Consider the following 27,105-nt stretch of genomic DNA (forward strand, 5'->3'; position numbering starts at 1 on the left):
AAGCAATGGAGAGATTGGGCACCCCTGTCGTGTCCCTTTTTCTGACTTCCTCAAATCCCTCCCTTCTGAGTTTCCTTGTAATTTAAAAGTAACAGCTTTCCAATATCATTATTAAACTAAAACAATTTCCAATTATAGTCATCTTATTCACTTTTCTTGACATTCTGAATCCCATTTATTTAATTATAACTTAATTTGTCCTAGGCCTATTTGTTTCTTTCAAGTAATTTCTAATTTTTTATATTACAATATTTGTTCAAATAGTCCTTAAATTTCCTCCAGTCCTCTTGAAACTCCTCTTCTTTCTGGTCGCGGATTCTTCCAGTCAGGTCAGCTAGCTCTGAAAAGTCTATCATCTTCATCTGCCAATCTTCCACTGTTGGTAGTTCTTGTATTTTCCAATTTTTAGCAAGTAATATTCGAGCGGCCGTTGTGGCATACAAAAATAATTTAACATCTTTCTTGGGCAATTCTAAACCTGTTATTCCAAGGAGAAAGGCCTCTGGTTTCTTAAGAAATGTATATTTCAACATTTTTTTCAGTTCATTATAAATCTTTTCCCAGAAGTCTTTCACCTTGGGACCAGTCCACCACATATGGAAAAAAGTACCTTCTTTTTCTTTACAGTTCCAACAAAGATCATCACTTTTGTGATAAATCTTTGCTAATTTTACAGGGGTCAAGTACCATCTATACATCATCTTCATAATATTTTCCTTTAACATCGTACATGCAGTGAACTTAACCCCTTTCCTCCATAGCCTCTCCCAGTCCTCCATCATTATATTATGTCCCACATCCCTTGCCCAATCAATCATGACCGATTTAACTTGTTCATCCTTTGTATGCCACTCCAACAGCAAACTGTACATTTTAGACATATTCTTATCATTAGTATCTAACAACTCCGTTTCCAATTTGGTTTTTTCTGTTGCAAAACCATTTCTCTTATCCATCTTATATAATTCGTTAATTTGATATTATTGCAACCAATTCACTTTATCTTTAATTTGTTCAAATGGTTTTAATTTAAAACCTTCCTGATTCTCTAACAACAAATCTGAATACCTCAACCATTTGTTTTCCATATTTAACTTTTTTTGGGCCTGTGCTTCCATTGGTGAAATCCATTTTGGTGTTTTTCTTACTAAGAGATCTTTGTATCTAGTCCATACATTGTATAATGCCTTTCTAATTACATGATTCTTAAAACCCCTGTGGGCCTTTACCTTGTCATACCATAGATATGCATGCCATCCAAATCGATTATCCAGTCCCTCCAAGTCTAACACATCATCATGGTCAAAGGCCTGGAAACGATGCCTTATGAGGAACGGCTAAGGGAGCTGGGCATGTTTAGCCTGGAGAAGAGGAGGTTAAGGGGTGATATGATAGCCATGTTCAAATATATAAAAGGATGTCACATAAAGGAGGGAGAAAGGTTGTTTTCTGCTGCTCCAGAGAAGCGGACACAGAGCAATGGATCCAAACTACAAGAAAGAAGATTCCACCTAAACATTAGGAAGAACTTCCTGACAGTAAGAGCTGTTCGACAGTGGAATTTGCTGCCAAGGAGTGTGGTGGAGTCTCCTTCTTTGGAGGTCTTTAAGCAGAGGCTTGACAACCATATGTCAGGAGTGCTCTGATGGTGTTTCCTGCTTGGCAGGGGGTTGGACTCGATGGCCCTTGTGGTCTCTTCCAACTCTATGATTCTATGATTCTATGATCATTCTCTAATTGAATCCAATCCTTGATCCAGCAGAATGCAGCAGCTTCAAAATATATCTTCAAATCTGGCAGGGAAAAGCCCCCTCTTTCTTTTATATCTGTAAGTAATTTATATTTAATTCTAGGTTTTTTCCCCTGCCAGATAAATTTAGACAATACCTTCTGCCATTCTTTAAATCATTTGACATTATCGATGATTGGTAAAACTTGAAATAAGAACAACATCTTCGGCAATACATTCATCTTAACCACCGATATTCAGCCCATCAATGAGAGTTTTAGATTTGACCATACCTCAAGATCTCTCTTAATTTCATTCCATAATTTTTCATAGTTATCTTTGTAAAGATTCAAATTCTTTACCGATAAATTCACACCCAAATATTTAACTTTTTTCACCGAAACAAGGCCTGTCCTTTCATAAAGGTTTTTTCTTTCCTCATTATCTAAGTTTTTTTCCTAAGACTTTGGTTTTGCTCTTGTTTAATTTAAATCCTGCATTTTATTGCGAGTGGGGAGAACTTTGTTGCTTTGGCGCGGTACAGTGGTACCTCTAGTTACAAACTTAATTCGTTCCTGAGGTCCATTCTTAACCTGAAACTGTTCTTAACTAGAGCATAGCTGTCAACGTTTCCCTTTTTAAAAGGGAAATTCCCTTATTCCGAATAGGATTCCTCGCGAGAAAAGTTGACAGCATTGAACTAGAGGCGTGCTTTCACTAATGGGGCCTCTTGCTGCCCTGCGCTGCCGGCACATGATTTACGTTCTCTTCCTGGGGCAAAGTTCTCAACTCGAGGTAACTCTTCCAGGTTAGTGGAGTTTGTAACTTGAAGTGTTTGTAACTTGAGGTACCACTGTATTTGTATATATCTTTCTTCATCAACATTTCCTACCTAGCAATTTTCCCTACCTGAATAAGCATTCCCTCCAGGCCAGCCATGTACACATTAGTGACTTGAAACACATCAAGTTCATCCCTCCTTCCCCGGCTGTCTTTCACATCTCACTCTTATGTTGCTGTACAGTCCAGGAAGGGGGCAGGGGGGGATGGCTGCACATGTGCAATGGCTGTCTCAAATGTACACACCTCAGCCTAACTTCCATTTCCAAACTGATACAGTGGTGTCGGGGGGGGGGCAGGAGGCCAGGGCCCCAGATGCAGAATCTTGGGGGGCACTAACCATGTGCACGCAAGCACCCACCCATCAGCTGATGGGTGCTGGGTGACCGCAGCACCCGCCCCACTTCTGCCCGCCAGCTACAGGCAGGTGCCCATATGCTGGGTGGGGGCAGGGTGCGGAGGGTGAAAAGCAACCTCTGCGCCCCAGCAATGGCAGGGGCTTGGGGAGTGCAGAGGGTGCTCTTCACTCTCTGTGCTCCCATCCCTGCGCCCACCTGGCATGCAAGTGCCTGGCCGCCAGCTGTCGGGCTGGGGCTAGCGTGCAGGGCAGGAGCGGGGCACGGAGGGTGAAGAGCACCCTCCATGCCCACCCTGCCCCCGCCCCTGCCTGTCAACAGCAGGGGCTCCCTCTGCACTCACCCAGTTTCCGCCACTGATGGGGGGACGGGCGCTTGCGAGCCAGGCAGGGACAGGGCGCAGATAGAGTCAAAATGGTTTCAGGATTGCTCTCCTGTACTATTTCAGACACGTGGTTTATATACTTATGTATGTGTTTGCCTTGTAAATTTATGAACATTTAATTTATATATTTGAGATCTTACATTCTTATAACAATTGCATTTCCCCATTGGTTTGCGGGGATGAACAAATGACTAAAGGCCTCACAAGCAAATCAGGGTGAATGCAGAACTAATGTTGATTTTCATGTAACTGTGCTGCTATAAAGAAATCAGAACCAGTGAAGACCAGGCAGATTCCAACCACCCTGTACACTTTGCATAAGCAAATCCGGATGAATGCTGAATGCTGGAGGTCATCTGGAGCAGGGGGAACAGAGCAGTAAGACAAGCACCACCAGATCAGACCAAAGGAACAGCTCAGTCAGTAGAGTATGAGGCTCTTGATCTCAGGTCAGGCATTGGGTGAAAGATTGCTGCATTGCAGGGGGTGGACTACATGACCCTCATGGTCCCTTCCAACTCTACAATTCTATGCTTCTAAGTCCAGCATCCTGCTGTCACAGGGGCCAGCCAGATGCCCATGGGAAACCCACAACTGTAACCCCCAGCAACTGGAACTTGTGCATAGTTGCTGCGGTGCAGTTTCCACTCCCACCCCACTTATTTCCCCCCTTCCCCTTTCCCGTTAAGAGGCCTGGGAAAGAAGTAAGTGTCTGCCCCAAGCCCCTAGGAGCCATTGTCTGCTTGGGGGGTCCTGGAATCACACAGGGCTAGGAGACGTCTATGCGAGACAGTTGGAAGCTGCCAAAATATCCCCCTTCCTCCTCCTTCTCCTATCACAAGGGAACAGCCAGAGGTTAACTCTCCATTCACCCAAATAGCTGTGTTAACCCTTTAGCAGCCAGCACCATCCCCATCACCAGACTCTGTGCATTTAGTAAAAGGTTGTGGTTTAAGGATTAACTTTAGAGCTCTGAGGGTAAGAGTCAATTCAAATGTGGATTAAAATCTTCTTCAGCCACCACCAAAGATTAACTGGGAAGGGTAACAAGCAGAAAACATTGGGGCTCTTGATCTTTTGAAGTGCCCCCATAGCTAGCCGGCCACACAGAAGTGATGCTCTCCTCTCTCTTTAAGAATGCACTTGAAGGCAGATTTTCCCTTCCACTCCATAACCACAGCCAGCAGAAGGTTTGCCTTAGGCCCAAATGGTCAGGGTGGCAACCCAATGGTCCCTTTAAATGAGAAGCTATTAGTTAGAGGAGAGTGGGAGGCAGAGGAGGGAGGGTGGGTGCAGGGAAAGACTTAATTCTGCCCTCCTCCAGCTTCCCTTCTCCAAGTTGCTCCCCCCCCCCACTGCACAGTGGGAACATGGGCATAGCCAGGATTTATGTTAGGGGGGGGCAGGCTTAACTAACTCAGTTAAGTATTTTTATTTATTTACTTGATCTTAGGGGAGCAGCTGCCCCTTTTGGCTACGCCCATGGGTGGGAAGTCCTTGGCAGTGCAGTTTGGAGGGGGGCGGAGCAGACAGGGGGAGGGTTAAGCACTCTTCCACTTCAGCCTCATGCATTGATTCCGCCCCCCCCCCTCCACACACACACCTAAGCAGCTTTCAAAGCATAGAAGGGAGCATCTGGCTGCAGATAAAGAGATAATGGAAGATATCATTTCATCATTTCTCCCAAAATAGAAGTTCCTTCTGGGAAGCAGACCCACAACCAGTGTTGTGAATGACAGGGCGGAAGGCAGGAAGGTCAAGGGAGGTGGAGTCAGAGGCACTGGCAGTAACAGCAAACATATTCTAGCTCCATAAAAAAAATATTTAAAAAATTGTCTAGTAGTACCTTATAGACCAACTAAGTTTGTTTTGGTATAAGCTTTCGTGTGCATGCACACTTCTTTAGATACTTCTTCATGCACACAAAAGCTTATACCAGAACAAACTTAGTTGGTCTATAAGGTGCTACTAGACATTTTTTAAATTTTTATTTCAGCTGCGTCAGACCAACACGGCTACCTACCTGAATCTATTCTAGCTCTGTTCCCATCCACCTCCCTGCTGAACTCTACAAGTATGAAACTGAGGCTAAGCTGACAGGCAGTGTCAACCCCCACTCCCTGTCCGCCCCTGGTTGGTTGTAAGTAAAAGGGCTGGTGGGTGGGGGCTGTTTGAGGGCAGACTCAGCTTGGTGGGGCAGTGCCCCATTTGCCCTAGTGAACCTGATTCCGCCGCCTTCAACCACATGCAGTCAAAAATGACAATACCAATACCAAAATCAACCAACAAAGGCAACAGAAGCAGAATTGGGGGAAGTGGCCTCTGTCTCAGGGTTCCTCCACATCAGGGGTCGACAAACTAAGGCCCGCAGGCCAGATCCGGCCCAATTGCCCTCTGGATCCGGCCTGTGAACTGTTCTGCAATCGCCGCTTGGATCAGCGTGATTGCCCTTTTTTTAAAAAAAAATTGGGCACCATTTTTTTGCAATTTCCCACCCCCTCCCTCCCTCACTGTGGTGGCATCTTCTCCCTCCTCCCTCCCTCTTCCTGGCTTCTCCCCGCCCTGTGGAGGAAGGGGGCTGGGCTTTGATAGGAAGCCTCTCTCCATGGCCGCGCTGTGGGCTGGAGCTTGGCACACCTGATGGCCCCGCGCCTGGCACCCAGGAAAACTGGCCTGAAAAGGAGAGGTGCCACCACCGCCACCGGCTCCCAACCACAGGCAGAGTGGTGGAGGAGGTAGGCAGGGGGAGGGGAGGGGCTTGGGGAGAGGGGGGAGAGAAAGAAGTCCCCTCTGCCACGTGCGTGTGCGCAGTCCAGCCCGCCACTAGGTCTGGGGGATGGTGAACCGGTCCCTTCCATAAAAAGTTTGCTGACCCCTGCTCCAGATGATCCTGTTGTTAAACATTCATTCTGCTTTGCTCTCACAAAGCTTACACTGTGGTTAGACAGTACCCAGTCTTTATTGAGCATTTGTTCTGATTTGTTTATGAGCCAATTATATGACTGTGAGCATTCATCCTGATTTGCTTATGGGGCATTTATACATCTTTCCATTAATAATCCATACATTCCAAACTTTTCAATGCATTTTCAATGCCTCAAAAAGTCATTCTTTTAAAAAGTCAATTTGTTGCGCTAGAGAGACAGGACACTTTAAGCCACTTAAAATGCACAATCCTAAAGTTCTGGTTTGTGCTTGAATCCTTCCTGCAAAATAGTGGCATGTATCAGGCCTTCTCAGACAGAAACAGCTCAACATTTCAAATTAACTGCTCAGTCCTGTTGCTGGTCAGATAGCTTGTTAACACTACAGGATGAATAGCTGATGTTTCATCAGTGGGAGCTAATGACAGGCGATATTCTCTCTCCAGCTTTTTGAATGTGATGCTCTAGGAAAAGGGAATCTTTTTGGTTCCGCAATGACAAATATTTATCAGGATCTTCCTTAAAGGCCAAATTTGACAGATGGGTGAGTCCACTCACCTGTCAATCATATGATGTCACAAATAATGCCAGGGGATTTGGTGCTTTGAGGTCCCAAAGTTGGGACTTCAGAGCACCAGCACACTTAGCATTGGGTTCAGGTGCAAAAGACTCATGTGTCCCTAGACCAAACAGGATCACTATCAGTGAGATAAAAACCAATTTTGAATATATGGGACAACTAATAATTAGGCTTAAATTAGGAAATGCAGTAAAGATATTACTAATATAAGCAATCTGATGGCAAATCAATATAAGAAAGGGAGAGGGAGGTCAAAATGGGGTATTGAAATCTGATGTAAAACAATATCTTTTTTGCTTGATTTAAAATGGAAAATGATAAATAAAATTAAACAAACAGGATCACTATCCCTTCACATCTATCAATACTGGGGCAGGGCATAATCTTGCTTAGTGCTGAGCTCCTGCTTTGTGCAGCACTTGAAGGACTCCTGACAGATTGCAGGGTGCCTTGGAAGGTGCTCAAGGGGGCTTTGGAGAACCTCTGCCCTTTGGGCCATGCTCTGCCCTTAACATGTAGGACATCAGGTGTAAGGTGGTTGGGCGTAGCTTGCCCAAATGGTCTCATGGGCCAAATGGGGAAGGCTGGCAGGTCAAGACTGATGATTTTGCAGGGACTGGTTAGCGGCTTAAATCTGTGAATGTTTGGAACAGTTTTTGGCAGTTCCTTACAGTGCCTCTTGTGGTTGGTGGCGGCTGTGTGTGGTGTTGTGGTTTTTATCCCTGTTTGCCACTGTACTGTCATTTGCTGCTTGTGCACTACAAGCTGAGTTTATGGCCAATCAAACTTCATTCTGGATGTGGGAACCTGCACATAGCTACTGTTTGGTAGATACTGGGGGTGGTGTGTAGCCTTTGTAACAATACATTACACTGATGATGATGTTATAAGACTTTCTGTTCTCAATGCCCAAGACTGGAGAGTAGAAAGTGAGAGAGCTGTCTATATATTTGTGCTCCCATGTTTTAGTGCAAAGCCAGCATGACATCACTACATCTTATTTTTTAAAGAAGCAGACTCCAGCTATAAGGAAGGGTGCAACCCCAGACACCACCTACTACTAATGATCTTTCATCACCCCCGCGGCCACCCCCACTGCCTGGACCAGTAATGCATTTCCACTCCAAAGCTATTGTGTTCATCATTGCAGAAATGGTGACAAAGCTGGGTGGCAAATACTGTGCAATGCAGCAGTCTGGTAGTATTGTCATCTGGATAATAACTGAGTTGGAGAAATGATAGGCATTCCAGAGAAGACAGCTAGCACGGAAAAAGCGTTCTCTTCCAGCGTCAGTTATTCCCAGTGCAGTTTGGTACCTGGCCAGAAGGTGGCGCGCTCTGATTTCCACAAAGGCATTCCTGATCTCTCCACAGCAGCTGTGAGAGGATTCCCTGCCTCCCCCTTCGGCCATGTTCAACACTAGAAGTTAATTGAGATGAATAGACTCAATATACACTGATATTTGAGAGGGGAGTTTGGGAAGAAGGGGCAGTATTCTTTCTGCTATAAGCAAATGAAGAGAGTACTGTACTCTTCACCTTGGAGAATGTAGCAAAAACATGGAATTTACTCTATTACCATCATGGAATAGACCAGTGATGGCGAATCTTTTAGAGACCGAGTGCCCAAACTGCAACCCAAAACCCACTTATTTATCGCAAAGTGCCAACACGGCAATTTAACCTGTATATCTCATTTTTTCTGTGTGTTTCACGTTTCTTCTTTAGGACCACTGTTGTAATAAATAACCCCTCATAAAAGTTATTGCATTACATTCTTAATTAAATTATCTTTCCATTGATATATAATTTTATGGTATAACTCAGTGCTTTTTTTCTAAAAAAATGTTTAGGGGTACTCTCATTTTGACCCAAGAAAATCACCACCGGGGGGAAATAAATACAGTTCAAATTGGGAAAAATAAATATAGTGAATTTCTTCTCCCGTTAAATTCACAAAATATTTAGGGGTATGCGTGCCCCTGTGTCCCCACAGAAAAAAAGCACTGGTATTACTCCCAAACAAAGTGGTGTTATGGGCCATCAAATCTCGGAAATACATTTTTTCCAGAAGGTTCCATAATTTTGGCTACCAGTGTACACTGGAGGGCTGTACTAAGAGCCACCCTCTTCCAATTTTTAATATGAGATAGTAATGATTGTCTGCATGCGCACATACAAATAAATTATTATTATTATTATTATTATGCCTTTCTTCGGCTGCCGTTTGATTGCAGCCTCCACAGAATGAATTTCTCTGTTGGCTTCCGCGGGAAGCCCAGCAAACATGCAAACCTAGCAGCCCAGTCTTAAGTTGGCGTCTTTATATGCTTACTGACCTGGGAGTTAAGCCCTGCTGAACTCAAGGCAGCTTACTCCCAAGTAGGAAAAACAGACTGGCGGGAGGCCCTGGTGCATCAAAAGTCATGCCTGCTCAGCCCCTCACTCGCCCGCCAGGCCCTGGTGCTGCAGGCTTTGGATGGTGCACAAGACCCCTCCCCTCCTCTTCCTCCTCCCCCACCCCCTGCTGGGGCGATGGCGCGCATGCCCACAGAGAGGACTCTGAGTGCCCTCTCTGGCACGCATGCTATAGGTTCGCCACCACTGGTATGGACACATGATTTGGGCTTTTTCATGCATCATAATGGAATTGTAGAATATCCACACCAGAAATTGGCACTGGGAACAAAATTCAGCATCTTGGGAATCTAGTTTGATTTTAAATAAAAAAAGGTTCTGATCCTTATTGAATTTGTCATAAATTTGTAGTGAAACCTGAAGGCAGAGCAGTAGTAGGAGAAGATTATTAACATTTTCAGTGGCCAGGGTAAGGCTTAAGGGCCATGTGTAGCTCATTGCACCTCTGCATGACTAATTATTCAAAGCAATCAAGTGCCTGCAAATGTGCTTATGCCACAAAATTCTGCAGGCTTCAGTAATTGTCTTTCCTTGACACACAATTTCAATTTCTTTTTGAAGACCTTGTCAAACATAGGGGAAGTTTTTAATCCAGTTCATAACCCACACTATGTGTGAGAGAAGTCCTATAACTACGTTAAACAAACCCTCCCTTGCTCCTATTTCTTTATCAGCAGAAGGTAGTTTAAACCCCCACCCCACTATATTTATACAATAACTAATCCCCTCCAAGTGATTTGAAAGCAGATTAGAAAGCCAACATCACACCGCTAAAATGAGCCGGATTTTGTTTCTAAACAAGAGAAACAGCAGCATAACATCTTTGTTTACCTTTGTGCTATGAAAAGCCTCCTTGTCTAATGTCTGCAGATCAGGATGCTGTTAGAGGCACCAGAGCAGGCTGGGCTTGTTCTTTCTATCAGGTGGTAATACTACAGGTATAGGCAGAAGGGAGGAAAAACTCAGCACTCCAGTCTATCTGGGAGCCCCAATGTGAATGGATACTCCCAGTAGTTAGTGACTGATGTTGAAAAGAAAGCACTCTGCACCCACTCCTAAGAAGAGCTCTGCTGGATCCGGCCAGTGGCCCATCTAGTCCAGCATCCAGTCCGGTTCTCACAGCGGCCAAGCAGGTGCCCCAGTGGGAAACCCACAAGCAGCAGCTGAGCGCAAGAGCCCTCTCCCCCCTCAGAAACCCTTCCGTCCATTCATATTGAGCCATGATGCTGAAACTGAAAGCAGCCCCTAGAACCATTCCCTGGTGCAAATGAAGCCCTGGTCTCCCTTTAAAAGCAAAAAAAGTTGAGCTGGCATGCCGGTCACTATAAGAACGCAGTATAGGAGGAAAGAAAATCAGGAAGATGAGCAAGGCCAGAGGCAGCTTTCTCTTGAGCCCTGCAGTTGGGAAGAGCTGTTGACAAGAGCTGTGGCTTAGCCTTCTCCTTCCTGACAGGGCTCAGGCCTTCAGCTTCCTGGTTCTGGACTGAGGATTCAGGAGGGAGGGGAGGACTCTGCCAAGGGCCGGAGCCCAGGGGAGGAAAGGGTGTGGGTCTCCCGAGTGCTATCAGCACTTCCTTTGCCTGAGGACAAGAGGCCAGGCTGAGGATTGGAAGGCCACTTGGGAGCCACAGTAAGCACTAGGCATGTTGCACTGGCAGTGCAGGACTGAAGGGTCCGCATCTGTCGAGGCGGCAGAGAATTCAATGCAGGTAGATAGGAGATGGGTGGGAAAGGACTTGTTCATTCACAAATACAAATGGAGCAGACAGGAGAGAGAGAGACCTGTTAGACACCGGGCTGTGTACATACCAGATATTTAAAGTGCATTCAAAGCACCTACATACACACACCAAGAATCCTGAAAGTTGTAGATCGCCCCTCATAGTGCTACAGTTCCCAGGATTCTTTGGAGGGGGGGGGTGTTTTAGGAGTTAGCGAAATCCAGGATCTGATTAAAAGCTGCTGTGGCTGTGCACCAGTGATTATTTGGGGGAGGCCTTACCGTATGCTGTAAAACCTTTCAGTTTTGTGGTATTTTAATGGGCCCAATCCAGACTTCTGCTACTTTTAAAAAAACACCAAGAGCATTGCTCAAGGCTGGTTTGCAAGCTACAGAATACCACAGGGAGGCTGCTTTTAAGTTGCCCAGGGAGGCTCCATTTTAGCACAAGGGAAGCTGTTCAGTGTGCAATTACGCATTGTGCGGCAGGAGAAATTTTCCTTATGTCAGCACCAAAGTCCCCAAACATAGACTATGGCAACCCTGGTGGGGTCCATTAAAATACTCCATGGATGTGCCACACTTCTCTGGATGCTGTTGGATTTTTTGTTTTTTTAAATGGTACCTAGAAAGCTGTATTATACTGTGTCTGGCCATTGGTCCATCCAGCCCAGTATTGTCTACACGGACTGGCAGAAGCTCTCCCAGATTTCCAACAGGGTTTCTCTCCCAGCCCAAACTAGAGAGGCCTAGGATTGAACCTAAGACCTTCTGCATGGAAAGTGGATGTTATTCTATATGCAATTGCTTGTGTCCTACTTGCTTTTATTTGGCTACTGTTATTTAGGAGGGATTTGTGATTGTAGGTAATGTAAAATGAGAAGCATGACCATTCGTTCTCAACAGCTGAATTTGTGACCTTTGGCTTTGCATATGGGAGACCTGGGTTAAACAGCTGCTTAGCCCTGACAACTCATTGGGCAGCCTTGGATCAATAACAATAAAAATTACCGGGTAAGCATTTCCACAACTAAATCTTAACCCCAACAAAAACCTCTACACCCAGCAGCCTCTAAGCATTCTGGTTAGCTGGTCTTGCAGGACTCACAGCAAAGCTGATCTCTGGACGCTTAAGCTCTAGCAACAGCTAGTCAGTGAGGTCCCCGCCCTCCCAAACCAGGTGGAAACAGATGGGCAACCCAGGGAATGAGTCTTGCAGGACTTACAGCAAAGATGTTCTCTCTGTGTACCGTATTGCGTGAGATACACCAAGCTGGTCTGATTCAATAACAGGCAGCTTCTTATGTTCCCCATCTGAAGCCTCAACCTGTCACCATTCAGACATGTGAGCATGCTGCCTATCACCTTTTCATTCCTCTTCATGCCTATAAGGGTCACCAGAGCCTTGGGGAAAGGAGGCGGTAGAGAGTATATGGGCTCTTTTCTTACCTTTGAGAGCTCCTTGATTCCCAAAATTAATAAGGTTGGCCTCATTGGCAGAGTAAAAGTTTTAAAGCAGAGTGGGGGAACCTCTGGCCCTCAGATATTGCTGAACTACATCTCCCATCCACCCAGGCCAGTATGTGTCCTAGTTAAGGCTGATGGGAGTTGTCTTCCAACAACATCTAGAGGGCCATGGGCTCAGCCCTCCTGTTTCAAAGCATGAAGAACAGTATTATCACTTCTTAATTGCTATAGCTCATGCAGCTGGTAAAAGTGCCAGACATGACATGGTCTAATTCAAAAGCAGGCAATTTTTATTGTAGCAAGGGGTTGGTATGCCCTCTGTACTGAAAACTGAACCTTTTGCACTAATGTTATCCAAACTGAACCAGAAAACCAAATTGTTCAACCTGTATAGATTTGACAGACTAGCATCCATTTGATAGTTTCAGACAACCTCTTCAGCTTTTGCTCATTGGGGATCACTGAAGCTTTGCCTCTGACCAACAGAAATTTATCTCTCTTCCCCAGCTCCCTAGCTTCTGAAATTTCAGTGGGTGTTGCTTATATACTTTTGAAGTCCCCCTTTTTTGCAGCTGTAAGGGCCACAATCTTACTTTTATTTTTAAAAAGTGAATGGGTGTGGGACAGAGGGAGTTTCTCAGGATCCTGAATGGAGTATACAGCCCTTGTACTCGAGGGTTGGGGGCATATGGAGGAAGCATTGCATAGAAAACACTGGTGTATAGAATCATAAAATTATAGAATCATAGGACTGTAGAGTTGGGAGGGACTACAAAGGTCATCTGGTCCAGCAGTGAGTTTGGAAAGTCCTTGTTTGCTGGAGAACAAGTCTGTTCCTAAGTAAGTCCTGCTATGGTCAACAGAGTTGACTCCCAGGTCACAGCAGACTTTAGACAAAATCTAGGATGTCCATCCAGCAGCCCATGAATTGCCTCTAATATACCAGAGTTTATTCTGCCACCAATCTGAAAGTGTTTTGCGCCCACCCTGCTTCAGAAGCTAGCAGGCCTGCCCTAAATTATAACCATGTAGGCAACCTCCCCAACCTGGCCCCCACGTGGGTTAAATTGACTGGGAGCTTAGATCCTACCAAAGCCACTTAAAAAATAATGATCAGGGTTCAGCCTTGAAACGAGCAAGCAAAGTAATAAAAATGCAGAGTGCTTTGCAGAATGTATGAAGTGCCTTTTCCTTCTACACTGAACAAGCCCAGTCAGACCCACCCAGTTAGAGGAGAGTGATTTCCAGACATGGTCAGCCCCCCGCCACCCCCAGACCCTTCTGCCTGGTTAACGGAATCGGCCTGGTTCATCTGTGCGTTACATGGGCCGTTGCCACACTGACTGACCCAGGGCTATCAACTCTCCCTGCTTTCTGCAGCAGCTCTTGACTCGCAGAGCTGATTTCCCTCTCTTTCTTCCTCTCTCCCCTCCCTTTCGACGAGATTTCATACTTTCAGCAGGAAACGCAGTTTGGGGGTGGTCATGACTCCCTGCATTAGGAGGGTAGGGAAAAGGGGCTGGGAAAAATCTCAGAGAGGGAGGGAGAAAGGAAGGAAGGAAGGGAGGGAAGAGAGAAAAGGGAGGGTGTGTTTCTGCTCAGGCTCAAGAGACACTCAGGTTTCTTTACTGCAAGGAAGTTTGCAGCTCCTTCTCTCTCAGTAAGAATCGGGCAGAGGGGCTTTAGATGGAGGCCAGATCAGGGGCTGCCACCAGTTTTGCAGCGCATTGAGATGCCAGCCCCAAATCAGACACCATCAGAATCCATGAAGGTAAGCGGGGAACTTTCCCATTTCCCTTCCCTTACTGCTTGTGACACCGGGTTAGGGGGAGCAGCTTCTTGCAAATGGGCTCCAATGGCTGGAAACACAATTTTCTCCCAGTTTTTTAAGGCTGTGGCGGAGACACAGGATTGCTCCGGGCGTGGGGGCCTGGATGGACCAAAGAGGCTTGAAAGGCAGCCGCAGGAAAGGGGAAGAGGGGAGCTTTGATGGGATGCTGGCCTTTTGGAAGGGCTTGCTTCCGACTTCACTAGGCAGCTTGGAGATGTGGCTTTTGAAGGAGGGCTTGTAATAGTTTACAAACAAAATATGCTTTATCTACCTGCAGGGGGCTAGCAGCTCATTTCACTTTACAAAAAAGCCCATGCAGAAGCCAGTGCTTTAAATGTGAGTATGTAAAAGCAGCCCTGCTGGATCAAACCACGAATTTGCTTAATCCAGAATCCTGTTTCTGACAGTGGCCAGCCAGGAAGCACATGAGCAGGCCAGGAAGGCAACCGTCTCTCCCCACTCTCGCCGCCCATGTTATCTGATGTTCAGAACATGGAAGTTTCACTTACTAGCTGTCCATGGCTAACAACCTGGGACGCACCTATGAGTAAAATGGGAGTGGGTGGAGCTCAGCCTTGGCGAGGGAAGGCAGCCCTCTGAGCTTTTCTCTCTAGCCCTCTGGGCCACATGCTCTTTCCCTGGGCTCCTCTCCCAGGCAGCTCCCCTCCCCAGGCCTATTCTGCACCCTTATGGAGTGCTTTTTGACTGGGAAGCGTCCACAAACTCTGCTTGCCTGGATGGAGAGGGGTGTGTACTCGGAAACCTCTGACTTTCGTGTGGCTGGAAGGTACAGTGGTACCTCAGGTTAAGAACTTAATTCGTTCCAGGGGTCCGTTCTTCACCTGAAACTGTTCTTAACCTGAGGTACCACTTTAGCTAATGGGGCCTCCTGCTGCTGCTGCCGCCGCCGCCGCCACGCGATTTCTGTTCTCACCCTGAAGCAAAGTTCTTAACCCAAGGTACTATTTCTGGGTTAGTGGAGTCTGTAACCTGAAGTGTCTGTAAGCTGAAGCATCTGTAACCCGAGGTACCACTGTAGTCACATCCATTGCTCGGCCCACTTTCTCCTCTGGCCCCTCCCACCACAGGCGTGTACTTCCCTAAGCCAAGGTCGCCCATGTGGAAATGGGGCTGATAAAGGTTCCCCACCCCCCTTTAAAAAACTGTAAGATGATAAAGGGGTACAAAGTGTGAAATAATTTGTGACCATCGGTATTTGGCAAATGACTAAGCTGGGCTGTGTTTGTGTGTCTCCCCATGATAGGGGATTTCACAGTTTCCAAAATATTGTACCAGATTAGCTGCCGCTAAGGGAGGATCCAACATCCAGTGCAATTTTGACACTTTAAGAGGGCTGCCAACTGAACATGGCCTTGGGTAGGGCGCCAGTGGCTGTGCACAAGCTGTACATTTAAAGCACATGCCCCCCCCCACAAAGCATCATGGGAACTGTACCAGTCACAGACTACAGTTCCTGGATTCTTGGCAGGGAGGAGCTCCCTATATCAGCCATGTATTCTTGCCCTGTATAGTGGTACCTCAGGTTACAAACACCTCGGGTTACAGACTCCACTAACCCGGAAGTAGTACCTCAGGTTAAGAACTTTGCCCCAGGATGAGAACAGAAATTGCGTGGCGGCAGCGGGAGGCCCCATTAGCTAAAGTGGTGCTTTAGGTTAAGAACGGTTTCAGGTTAAGAACGGACCTCCGGAATGAATTAAGTTCTTAACCCGAGGTACCACTGCATATGGCCAGAGTTGTGAGGGGTTGCTTGTAACTTCAATCTTTGCTCAATACTGATCTGAACCATCCAGGAGACGGCATTGCTTAAGACGCCAACAAGAATGTGTGTCTTGCATCACAATAAATTAATCCTACTGATCAAATAGCGGTGCATATTTATTGAGTTGTTGCCTCTTGCTTCATTAGGAAAGACAGTTTACAAAGTCCTGAGCTGCAGCCACCAGTCTTGGCTTGTATGATTGGAAGGGAACAGCTTTCACTGTTCAGTCCCCCTGTGAAGCCATATCATTTCCTTCTTGCCTCAGCAGATATGCTGAAACCCAAGCTGGTCTAGTTTCACTTTTGTTTAAAATGATATTCTTATTTTTAAAATGATATGACTATTTAGCAGCCCTGTTTGCGTAAGAGTGGCACCATGTTGCTGTTTTTGTATCTCTCTACCAAGAATTTTTTAAAAGGTGGTTCCCAAGATTCTCTGGCACTCCAACATGACCAAGAAACAAAACTCATACGGGGGACGGAGCCACGCTAAGTAGGTAGTCTAGGCAGATCCACATCATGCGTTTGAAGCACACACCCCAAAGAATTCTGGGGACTGCAGGGTGCTGGGAATTGTTGTTGTGAAAGGGGGAAACTATAGTCCCAAACTTTTTGGGGAGAAATTATGTGCTTAAGCATTTGTTGTGAATTAGCCTCTACTAGGCTTGATCCTCACATAGTTGTAGTTTTGTCCCCTGCTTTGTTATGAATGAATTTGTTCCTCTGTTATCACAATATCCTGTCTGCAGAAGCTAGGCCACTCCAGGCTGGAGGGAGTGGATGGACTTGCAATGCATTGCCCCAAGCACACACCATCACCTTCTGACATATAAATGATTGGCTGCCATGCTCTGTTTGATGTGCTTGCGCGACAGTATCACCAGGAGAGCAAACCCTGAGTATACATACCCTGCAAACATCCTTGAAAAACTGGGACATCTCATTTCCCCCTGCGAGAGCATGGCAGCCATTTTGGGCACTGTGATATCATGCAATCGTGATAAGCGCTTTTGGGGGGCTGTGATCTTGTGCGGCACCCCAAACACGTGTTTTTGGGTGCTGTGAGGCATGACCCCAAAAAAGCATGTCTTTGGAGCACAGATGAGAAGACGCAACATGTTGGAGGGTATGAGTATATAGTACATTTCACCCCCAAAAAGGTCCTGTCTCTACACCACGTTGCAGTGGTGGGTATTTTGTTACTGATCTCTCTCACAGAGAGAGACACACACAGACAGTGCCAGCTGCTGGCTTCTGTCACTTAATCACGCTGAACTTAAATGTGTGTGCATTTTCAGCATAACCAAATCCACTGATAAGCCAGTGTGTGGCAGAAGAGGCAGCCAGCCAGGCCAAGTGGGCCCACTGCTTGCTTTCTCGCCTCAGTGGCACTTTGGCTTGTAACAACCTTGCCCCCACAGCTGCCGCTCGCAGGCCGTGGCTGACTCATCTCCATCTCTCTGACCTGGCAAGGCCAAGCTAAGAGTAGCAACTGAGTCTCTTGCTCACTGCTTTTGGCCTGCTCACCTGGTCAGTTTGCCCTCCCCAGCTGTCAAATAATTAGATGTGCTTTTTATTAGCTCTGAGTAATCCCTAAAACGCTCCTTAAAAATGGGAGGAATGCTTTACAACCCTTTTATAGTGGGTGGCTAATAACACTTTCATTTGAGGGCAGCAGGGAGATGGTGAGTTGACTCAAGCGGATCCTGGCATTAATGGTTGGGGTAAACACAAAAAGTTGTAAGTGGTGGTTGTGTATATCAGGGCAGGCAGAAGGCCAGTTGGGATCTGATAGAGATCTACTGACAGATCTCTGGGTGATTTGTAGTAAGAGGTTTTGACTCCCAGTTGCTTCACAGTGGTAGCAACGAAATGACGTTTTCCCCACCTAATTTATGCTGCTGAAATGAAGACAACTAACTTGTAGCAGACTTTTCTGCAATGGGATAGTAAGCTGCTCGGTTCAGTTTTGGTGCTGAAGACAAATCTCTAGACTCAGACTATGCTCAGAGGCCACCCTGTTTTTCAATTCTAATTATAATGTCATTTGTACCGGGATCTCATTAGTAGAGATTGAGGTTCTATTAAAAATAGGGCTGATCCAACAAGACTTGATGTCTGCCCACAACAGTGTGTACAATTTGTGTTGCTATATAAATGTATGTACAGTAAAAAAATTTATTTTATATTTAATGTATGTACAGTGGTACGCTTCAGGTTACAGACTCCACTAACCCAGAAATATTACCTCGGGTTAAGAACTTTGCTTCAGGATGAGAACAGAAATCATGCTCCGGTGGTGCGGTGGCAACAGGAGGCCCCATTAGCTAAAGTGGTGCTTCAGGTTAAGAACAGTTTCAGGTTAAGAACAGACCTTCAAAACGAATTAAGTTCTTAACCCGAGGTACCACTGTGTATGAAATCAAGGTAATGTAAGTTCTGCAGCAAGAAAAGCTGGGTGCTGCAGCCTGAATAGCTTGTGCAGATCTGCATATATTTTGCTTATTTTTTGTATAATTTAGTATTGGTTAGTGGTGGGGAAAGGGTAAATAAAATGTTATCACGCTTTGACTGATGGAAAGCCTGCCCAGGATCACACACCCCTCCCCGCACGCGTTTCTAATCAGAAACGTGTTTATCAGGTGCTGCCCATCTGCTGCAATGTTTGTGGTTTTTTTTTAAAGAATAAAATAATTCTGTCCTGCAGTAACAAGGAGGCAGGTAGAAGAATCTTAGATGAAGCTGCAGCTGCATTGTCTCCTGCAGCCCTCTCACATTTAAAGATGGAGTGCAAGATTGTGATGTTGCCATATGGTAGGGTTGGGGGAACCTGTGGCCCTTCCAGATATTCCGGGACTCCAACTCCCTTCAGCCCCAGCGGACATAGCCAATGATCAGGGATGACGGGAGTTGTAGTCAGGCTTTCCATCCTTGCAATATTTATTATTTTTAAAATTAAATTTCATATACTGCCCTTCATCCGAGGGTCACAGGGAGGTTTACAATATAAAAACACAAAAATACAAAATATGGTGATCATGGTTCAGAGGCACTGGTTGCTTCCAAATGTCCTGCTTATTGAGAATTCACCGCAATTAGTTTGCACACAGTTTGGAGGGGAGGTTAGATGATGGTGGCTTTTTATGGAGCATTTGTTCAAATTCCTTTGGAGGGAGATGATACAACATTGCATCAATCAGAGTGGCTGGGTATAAATAATAAAATTATTATTATTCCTGTCACTTTCCTTATTGCAAAAAGTCCTCTGTTTTTTAGTGTGGGGTGTGTGCCTGTTGCACAAAAGCTCCAAATCCACTTTCATTGTGCAACCTGAGTTTTGTCAGTATATCATGCTAGGAATACATGCATACATATATATACATAATTTTATTTGTGCGCCACCTTTCCATAGTTAACAACCATGCTCAAGGCGGCTTACAACATGAAAAAATTACATAATTACAAACATAAGTCATAAAACATAAAAAGTACACAACCAAATTAAACAATTTCCACATAAATCACAATAAGATCTAAAATAAAGATACAAAAAATCAATATCACAAACAGCAACAACCTCCTCCCAAACAACCCACCCCCAAACAATATTCCATTGATTTGGACTTACTAGTCTTTTGTTACCTAAGGAGGACTCCAGGCGTCTTACATTTAAAAATATATGGGAAAGAAAATCGAAAGAGATGAATGTCATAAGCAGATTAACATTTTTGTGATTCCAAACAGCCACTCCCAACAGAACTGAAACCCACCCCAAAAATATTAATATTATTACATTTATATTCCACTTTCCCTCTAAGGTGCTCAAGGTGGCATACAAAAATCTCCCCATCTTATCCTCACAACCCTGTGAGGATATTAGGCTGAGAGGCAGTGACTGTTCCAAGGTCCCCCAGTGGGCTTCATGGCCAAGGAGGGATTTGAACCAGGGTCTCCCAAGTCCCAGTCCAGCACTCTAACCATAATGCCACACTGACTCTCATGGACACCATCTGGAAGTGCAGTGAGAAAGAGCTTTCAGAGTAGCAGAAGCAAAGATCAAAGGCTGCTGTGGGTCCCACTAGAGGTCAAGTGGTAGAAAAGCAGCTCATTTTAAAAGTATTTATTGTGAGTATTAAAAAAAACTTTTTAAAGCGCCTCAACATTGCTATAGCTGTCAAGTCACCAGAGGAGGAAAAGGCATCATTTGTACAATGCAAAGCCTTTCAATGTAAGACAAGAACTCTTTCAGCCCATGCAGCACGTGAATTGTCCAAGGAGGAGAGACGCTTCTGAAGGACAATGAGCACATTTATTTTAATGGAAATTTCTATCCCACTTTCCACTCCAGCAGCAGAGATGCTCAAACAGTTCACCGTGTGCAGCAGATATGATCAAAAGGGAAAAAAGAGCAATAATCCCCATCAGTTTAAATAATGAAATAATAACAATTTACCAGACTTTTAAAAAAGCATTAAAAGAACTCAGGAGAGGGAAGGTAAGAGACAGTAACGTAAAACAGCAACGGAGTTAAAAGCTTTGCTGGAATCAAATAAGAGAGCTCATCTGAGAGAGCTCATCTTGTCCTGCGCTTTCCAGGCACAGGGCAGCACCTTTAAGCTCCGGGTCCAAATGATGTTTTTATCCGCGCGCCCCCCCCCCAAGAAAACTCATGTGTTACTGCTGAATCAGAGCAAATGTCAATCCATAGAAAACCCAATGGTGATTTGCTCCAATTCAGCAATAAGACATAGGTCTTTCTGAAGAAAGTGCCAGGATACAGATCCACACACACAACCAAAACCACAAACCTTTTCGGACATGGAACTTTAAAGCCCGGATCTGACCCTAGAAATGTGACACAAAAGGCAGTCTGGGTAAGTCCAGAGTCTGGGAAGCATGTGTGTGTGACATAGATACTGTGACAGTCCCTTCCAACCCACACCCCATTGGTGGGACCTCTGGCATAGCATTGGGCTCAAAGCTTCACCTGCTCTTGCTCTACCACGGCAGGTGATGCCCCAAATGAGCCTGACTCATTTCCCTCTTCACTGGTGGGACAGCTGCTAATTCAGTGGTGGCTTGTTCTGGCCTTTGGGTGAATTTGGAATGCAATCCTTGCTCTGCCACAGACTTGGCTCTGGACCTTGGGCATGGTTAAACTTGGATGTGTTTTTTCTATAGGCTGCGTCATGCTAGAATTTGGGACAAAATATAATTACGCTGTTACTTTTTTTCTTTTTCTTTTTGCTGGTTGTTATCCAGGGTTGGCTACAAATAACACCCAGAATTTATAGCTCCATTTCAAACTGGTGTTTGTGTGTTTCATTAGGAAACTTGAAAGGAGGAATGGGTAGCACTGGAGCCACGTGGACGCAAGCTTCTGGTGTGCCAAGAGGGTGCCATTTGGTTAGGGAGGTCCGTGGCACTGCGCTTCTAAGTAAAAAGTTGTGAATGTCATGGGTGTGTCCCCCCCCATCTCCCCTGCATTGTGACCACATCATCTGTGCCATACTGGCTGCATCCATTTGACCCAGTTCCATGGCAGAAGTTCAGCTTCCTCAAGGCAGCTCTGGTCTGACTCACTTTAACACCCACCCACGGTTGAAAGAGGCCAGCAAAGAACCTTGGAAACATGGAAAAGGCAGACTCTCTTCTCTGGGCAGTGTCTGGTCAGCAGTGTTCTGCCCAGAGAGGAAAAACAGAAGGAGAGAACAGAACTCTTTGCTTTCCCAGTGGGGTATTGTAGTAGTTTCTAAAGCAAAAACCCCTCCATATTATGTGGCCATCGCTTCTCTGTATGGAACATTTCCACATGGTCCATAGCTAAACTATGGAATTTGCTGTGATGGCCACCAACTTGGATGGTTTTAAAAGAGAAGTAGGCAATTTCATGCTGGATTATTCTATCAATGGCCTCTAGTCACAATGGCTTTGTTCTACCTCCACCGTCAGAAGTGGAGGAGAATTCTCTTGCCCTCATATCTTGCATAAGGGCTTCCCATCAGAGTATCTGGTTGGCCACGGTGAGAGCAAGATGCTGATCCAGCAGGGCTCATCTTATATTCTTGCTGTTTAGCTATCCGTTACTTATGGCTGAATGCTTCAGTGGCTTACAAGTGTCTCAGCTAAAGGTTTATCAAGCAGCATTATCTGGGCCTCTGAGGAGCACGGAATGGTCCCTCTATTGACAGATCAGAAGGGAAAGAGGCTTTGTGGAAACGAGAGTCAGTGCTGAGGCAACAGGGCTTGGTCTTTGGGACAGCTGGAGTGCACAGGCCTAGCAGTTTCTAGACTGTCAGCTGAATCTCCCTTCAGCATTGTAACGGGTATAGTGTAAGTGTTGGGCTAGGGGCACTCCAGCCCTCCCAAGGAGCAAACCGATGCCTTCAAATCAGAACCTGTTGGATAGTTCCACACTGTGGCTTGCTTGCCTCTGGTTGCATCTGCATCATACATTTAAAACACCTTTCCCTCTCCCCCACCAAAAATTCATGGGAACTATGATTTGTTACGGGTGCTGGGAGTTGTAGCTCCGTGAGGGGTCAACTACAGCTCCCACAATTCTTTGTGCTTTATATGTATGGTGTGCTTAGTAGCCTCTGCCCCTTTTGAGTGCCTCTGCCAGACACTTTCCCATCCCTGGCTTCAAGGGGTGACCTGGGCTCCTCTGTTTCTCTGCCAGGCCCAGCTGTCCCTCCTTCCCGGTCCATCCTTTTCCATTACCTCCGCGCAAAGGGAAGGAGCTATTGTGTGGCAGGAAACAGCAGCTCCCTGCCTGCCCGCCTGATCTCGCAGCCCAGCCTTGGCTCCTGCCTCATTGTTTCCAGCTCCACATCCTCCTCTTTCACACACTCCCAAGGGCTGAGCTGGTTTGGGAAGCTGGATAAAGCAGATCCACCACAGCCACGGATGCCGTGAGTCGGGGCAGACCCCGTCCCTCTCATGCGGATTTGTTCTCAGCAATGCCGACCTGACAGTGTTTCCAAGGCAATTGTGGGATTAATGTGCCGTCACCATCATCTGTAACCATGAAGCCCCGAAACACCATGGACACTCTTCTGAGAGTGCTGGGAAGAAGAGAGAGCACCCGAGTACCAAGTGGCCGCCGGGTAGGTGTGCAACAGAGACGGAGGGTAGGCACTGCAAGGGGAAGAGAGAAAAGGCGAGGCGGGCTTTTCTTGCAAGCTGTCCAAAGTCTCTGAGGTCACTTCCAGGTGGCCCATTTATTGAGTATTCATCCTGATCTGTTTGCACAAGTTTGCGTAGACTTAGGCTGTGGATACACGGTGCATTTAAAGCTCATGGCTTCTCCCAATGAATCTTGGGAAGTGTAGTTTGTTAAAGTGCTTTAAATGTATGGTGCATATGCTGCCTTGGATTATTTATTGAGCATTCATTATGTTTTTGTTTCCAGAGAGGTTATATGATGTCGCATCAAGCAATTATTACCACACATTTTTCAGTGTGTTTCCCTATTGCTTTCCTTATTGCAAAAAGTCAGGGTGGGGGGCAGGGTTGTTGCACAAGCATGCCAAATTGGTTTTAATTGCACAACCTGAATTTGCTGGCATGCCATTGAATTCTACCCCCCAAATAGCGACAGTCTGGAAGCCCCTGTTGTGCATCTGATGAAATAGGCTGCAGCCTGCGAAAGCTCATGGCAGGGTGAATCAGTTAGGGCCAAACAACACATTTTAATAAACTTTTTAAAAAGCATACTTCTTGAAGAAAAAACAGCTTCAGGGTCCCCAGGGGCAAGGTTCAGGTAAGACTAGGAGTATTCCCAGTCTGAAACAGTGTAGGCTGTGCTGGATGACCACTGGTCTGACAGTAAAAACCAACTTCCTCTGTTCCCCGCTCCAGAAGGTGCTCCTGATCTGAGTTGGGGCCCCACACTGGTTTCCTACAAACACCCCCCACCCCAACTTCTGCTTTCCCCCATGCAGTTTGCTGCAAAAGAATTTCTGTCTCTCTCTTCAGAAAACTATGAAAAGAATCTGTTTTGCTTGTTTTTTCTTCTTCTTCAGCTGACTTAACGTGACTACTCTTCTGGAGTATGAAGAAATATTTCCCCCTTCTTAAAATTAAGGGCAGTTGACTTTAGTTTAATTTTTTGTTCTTGGTACTGCAAGGGACCTAATGAAACTAAATTACTGGGGGCTGAGAGGTTTGTCTGATGGATAGTGCTCAGAAGCTTAGGAACCAATTTTGACATTTGCTTTTTATTGACACAGATCTTAAAATCCCAGATGCCAGATGGGTGAAAGCTGGTTGGCCAAACGCCACAGCAGCCTGTTTGAGCCATTTCTGAACATGCATCTTCAGCATGTAGCAGCCCTGTTTCCTCTTTCACTCTCTTTCTAAAGTGCTCTGGGAGGAGGCAGCTTCCTATGACCCCATGTCTGTTTTTGAAGTACGTACTCTGGCATGGCAGTGATACAAAAACAGCTCTGGTTCAGTCACGGGATTTCCATGATGCCAAGTGATGATGGCTTGCCCACACTGAAGGCACCACCAGAGATCAAATCCCCGCAGGTGGGACACAGACCCCTCTCACCTTTGCAAACACAGAATTAGTTCACGCTGCCAGTTTGCACACACACTTGCAAGCCCTGAAGTGTAGAGAAAGCAAGTGATGGTGTGTGTAAACCATCCCTAGGATGTGGGTCCTGTGTTGGATTTGAGGACACAGCTACCACCTGCCCTCACACACCCCATTTGTTGCCTAAAGTACACAGGGACATCGGAAGTTGCCTTATACAGTGGTACCTCGGGTTACAGACACTTCAGGTTACAGACTCCGCTAACCCAGAAATAGTACCTCGGGTTAAGAACTTTGCTTCAGTATGAGAACAGAAATCGCGTGGCGGCAGCAGGAGGCCCCATTAGCTAAAGTGGTGCTTCGGGTTAAGAACAGTTTCAGGTTAAGAACGGACCTCCGGAACGAATTAAGTACTTAACCAGAGGTACCACTGTACTGAGTCAGACTATTGATCCATCTTGTGAGGGGCTGAGGAAGCAGCAGCAGCAGCAGCAGACATTTTGTTCACCGGCTTATTTTAAAATGTTTTTCCACCAAGAGTTCATTAGGCATGGCCTTTCTCCCCTGGCAGGGAAATCTTCTAGCCAGCGTTCCAGAAGATCTGGGAATGCTGAGTAAACAGGAAATGAGACTGCAAATCTAGGCTGGTTTAGCTCCTTCTGAAATGACCCTAAGGGCGCAGCCATCCAATCACACACACACCACACACAGCAGTTGCTTTTGGTTGACCATTGGTCAGCTTTGTGGCCCTTTGTGGAGAGGCTATGTGAGACCTGAGTGCAGTTTTCACAAGTGTGGCTACTGTGAATGATGCAGCTGTGCCGGGGCAGCTCCCGTGTGCGAGGCTTTGCATGAGTCAGTTGTGGCAGGTGCAGGATGGGAGGAGGAGCCCAACCCTCTCCCTGGCAAGAGTCCCCCTGTCTTTGCACTAGTGCAATATTGTAGTTAGGTGCCAGCTGGGTTCTTGGATCAGAGGAGCTAGTGGTAGGGACTCCCAGCTTCTTGGTGTCGCTGTAGGAGCTTGCAGAAGGAGAAAGCTCCTGGGCAGCTATCACTGCTGATGGCCAGAGTGTCACATTGCAACTACCAGTTTGGTTGAGGTCAGATGGCACAAGGGGACAACTGGAGTCGTGGTTCCAGGCAGCTGCAGATTCTAGCATGACCCCTAAGACTGAGCAATGACCTAGGCAGAGGCAGAGGTTTGCTCCTCTGTGCCTTTTAATGCATATGTGCTTGGCTCCTTACATACAACCTTCCTGGGTTTCTCCAGGCTATTGGCTCTGACAGTTGCAGCCACAAGATTCAAGGATTATTCTGGGAAAAGGAGCACTGAGGGAAAACTTGTATGGGCTGAGCAGACTTAGGCCATACATTTTAAGCATGAGGCTTCCTGCAAAGAATCCTGAGAACTGTAGTTTGTTCAGGGTGCTGGGAATTGTAACTTTGTGAGGATCTACAAGTAAACAAATGAAGCAAAGATGTTCCCTGCATGTTGATGCTAAGGCTGCCAAATGATTAAATATATTTAATCTTCATGGATGAATTGAACTGTTGGCTGATTAATATACATTGCTGCATATTGCAAGACCTCAATGAAGATGCCTTTGGTAGGCCATTTCATATTTTAGCATGGCAACAAACCAGGCTGCATTTACCCCTTGAGTGTTCATTTGACAGAGTGCAGCCTGTCTTGGCTCTATGGTGAGAGTGGGCCCAGTGGCCCATTGGTTAGAACTCAACACCACACAAATGTTCCATCAGAGCAAACATTGCAGTTGCTAGATGGAACAGTCCTCCTCCTCCCTCGGGGAGTGCAAGGGGAGAGGAGAGAAGGGAAGGCCCATTGGTGAGCTGGAGTCCCTGTGCAGAACTATCACTGATGGGCTGCATTAGGTGAATCCCACTCATTGTATGTTAGAGTTATGATTTTCATCTTTTAAGTGTATGCTTATAAGCCATAATATGTGAAGTGGGAAGTATTCCCTTGGAGAACCTGCAAGAAGCAGTTTCTCTTGGGCTGAAAATGCTGACATTTCATAACTTTCATTGGCTGGGTTTGGATGCAGACCAGAAGGGAAATCCTTCTTTACATTTCTTTTTCAACTGATCTGGGACAGGAAGGCTGGCGCTGGCACAGCTGTGTGGCCAGAGCTGCTGGTCCGGGGATTTTTGCTTCTTGTCAGGTTTACCAGTTAATTGAGAGGGTGTGTGCGTGTGTCAGGATTTTAATCTGTGATTAATCGATTAATGTTGTAATCCTAAACATCCTTATCGGAACTCAGTAACACTTTTAAAAAAAACATGCATAGGATACTGCTACCTGGTTGGAGTCCTATGCACACCTCCAGGCAGCCTGATGAATTCAGCATTCATTCTGATTTGCTTCCACAAAGCTTATATGGTGGTTAGACTATGGGGCTGTCCATACCTGGGTTTAATGTGGTTTGGGAATGCCTTGTATCTCCTTTAATTTTCCCTCATTCATGTAGACCACATAACACCAGTCTTGAAAGACCTACATTGGCTCCCAG

At 45.9% G+C, this 27,105-nt stretch overlaps 1 protein-coding gene across 3 annotated transcripts in view; it reads left to right on the forward strand.

The window, feature by feature from the left end:
• TNS2 (tensin 2) overlaps positions 1–27,105 on the forward strand; it is a 138,524-nt gene that overhangs the window by 20,598 nt on the left and 90,821 nt on the right. The window contains exon 1 of one of the 3 annotated variants that reach the window (XM_053370150.1): positions 14,000–14,190. The exons of 1 other annotated variant lie outside the window; for it this stretch is intronic. In XM_053370150.1, coding sequence (XP_053226125.1) covers positions 14,152–14,190 — 39 coding nt within the window. In that variant the 5' untranslated portion in view covers positions 14,000–14,151. Of the gene's footprint in view, positions 1–13,999; positions 14,191–22,778; positions 23,142–27,105 lie in introns of those variants that run through there. One more of the 3 variants, XM_053370140.1, reaches the window with a different exon arrangement.

This window comes from Podarcis raffonei, chromosome 2, assembly GCF_027172205.1.
Source record: "Podarcis raffonei isolate rPodRaf1 chromosome 2, rPodRaf1.pri, whole genome shotgun sequence".
NCBI lineage: Eukaryota > Metazoa > Chordata > Lepidosauria > Squamata > Lacertidae > Podarcis > Podarcis raffonei.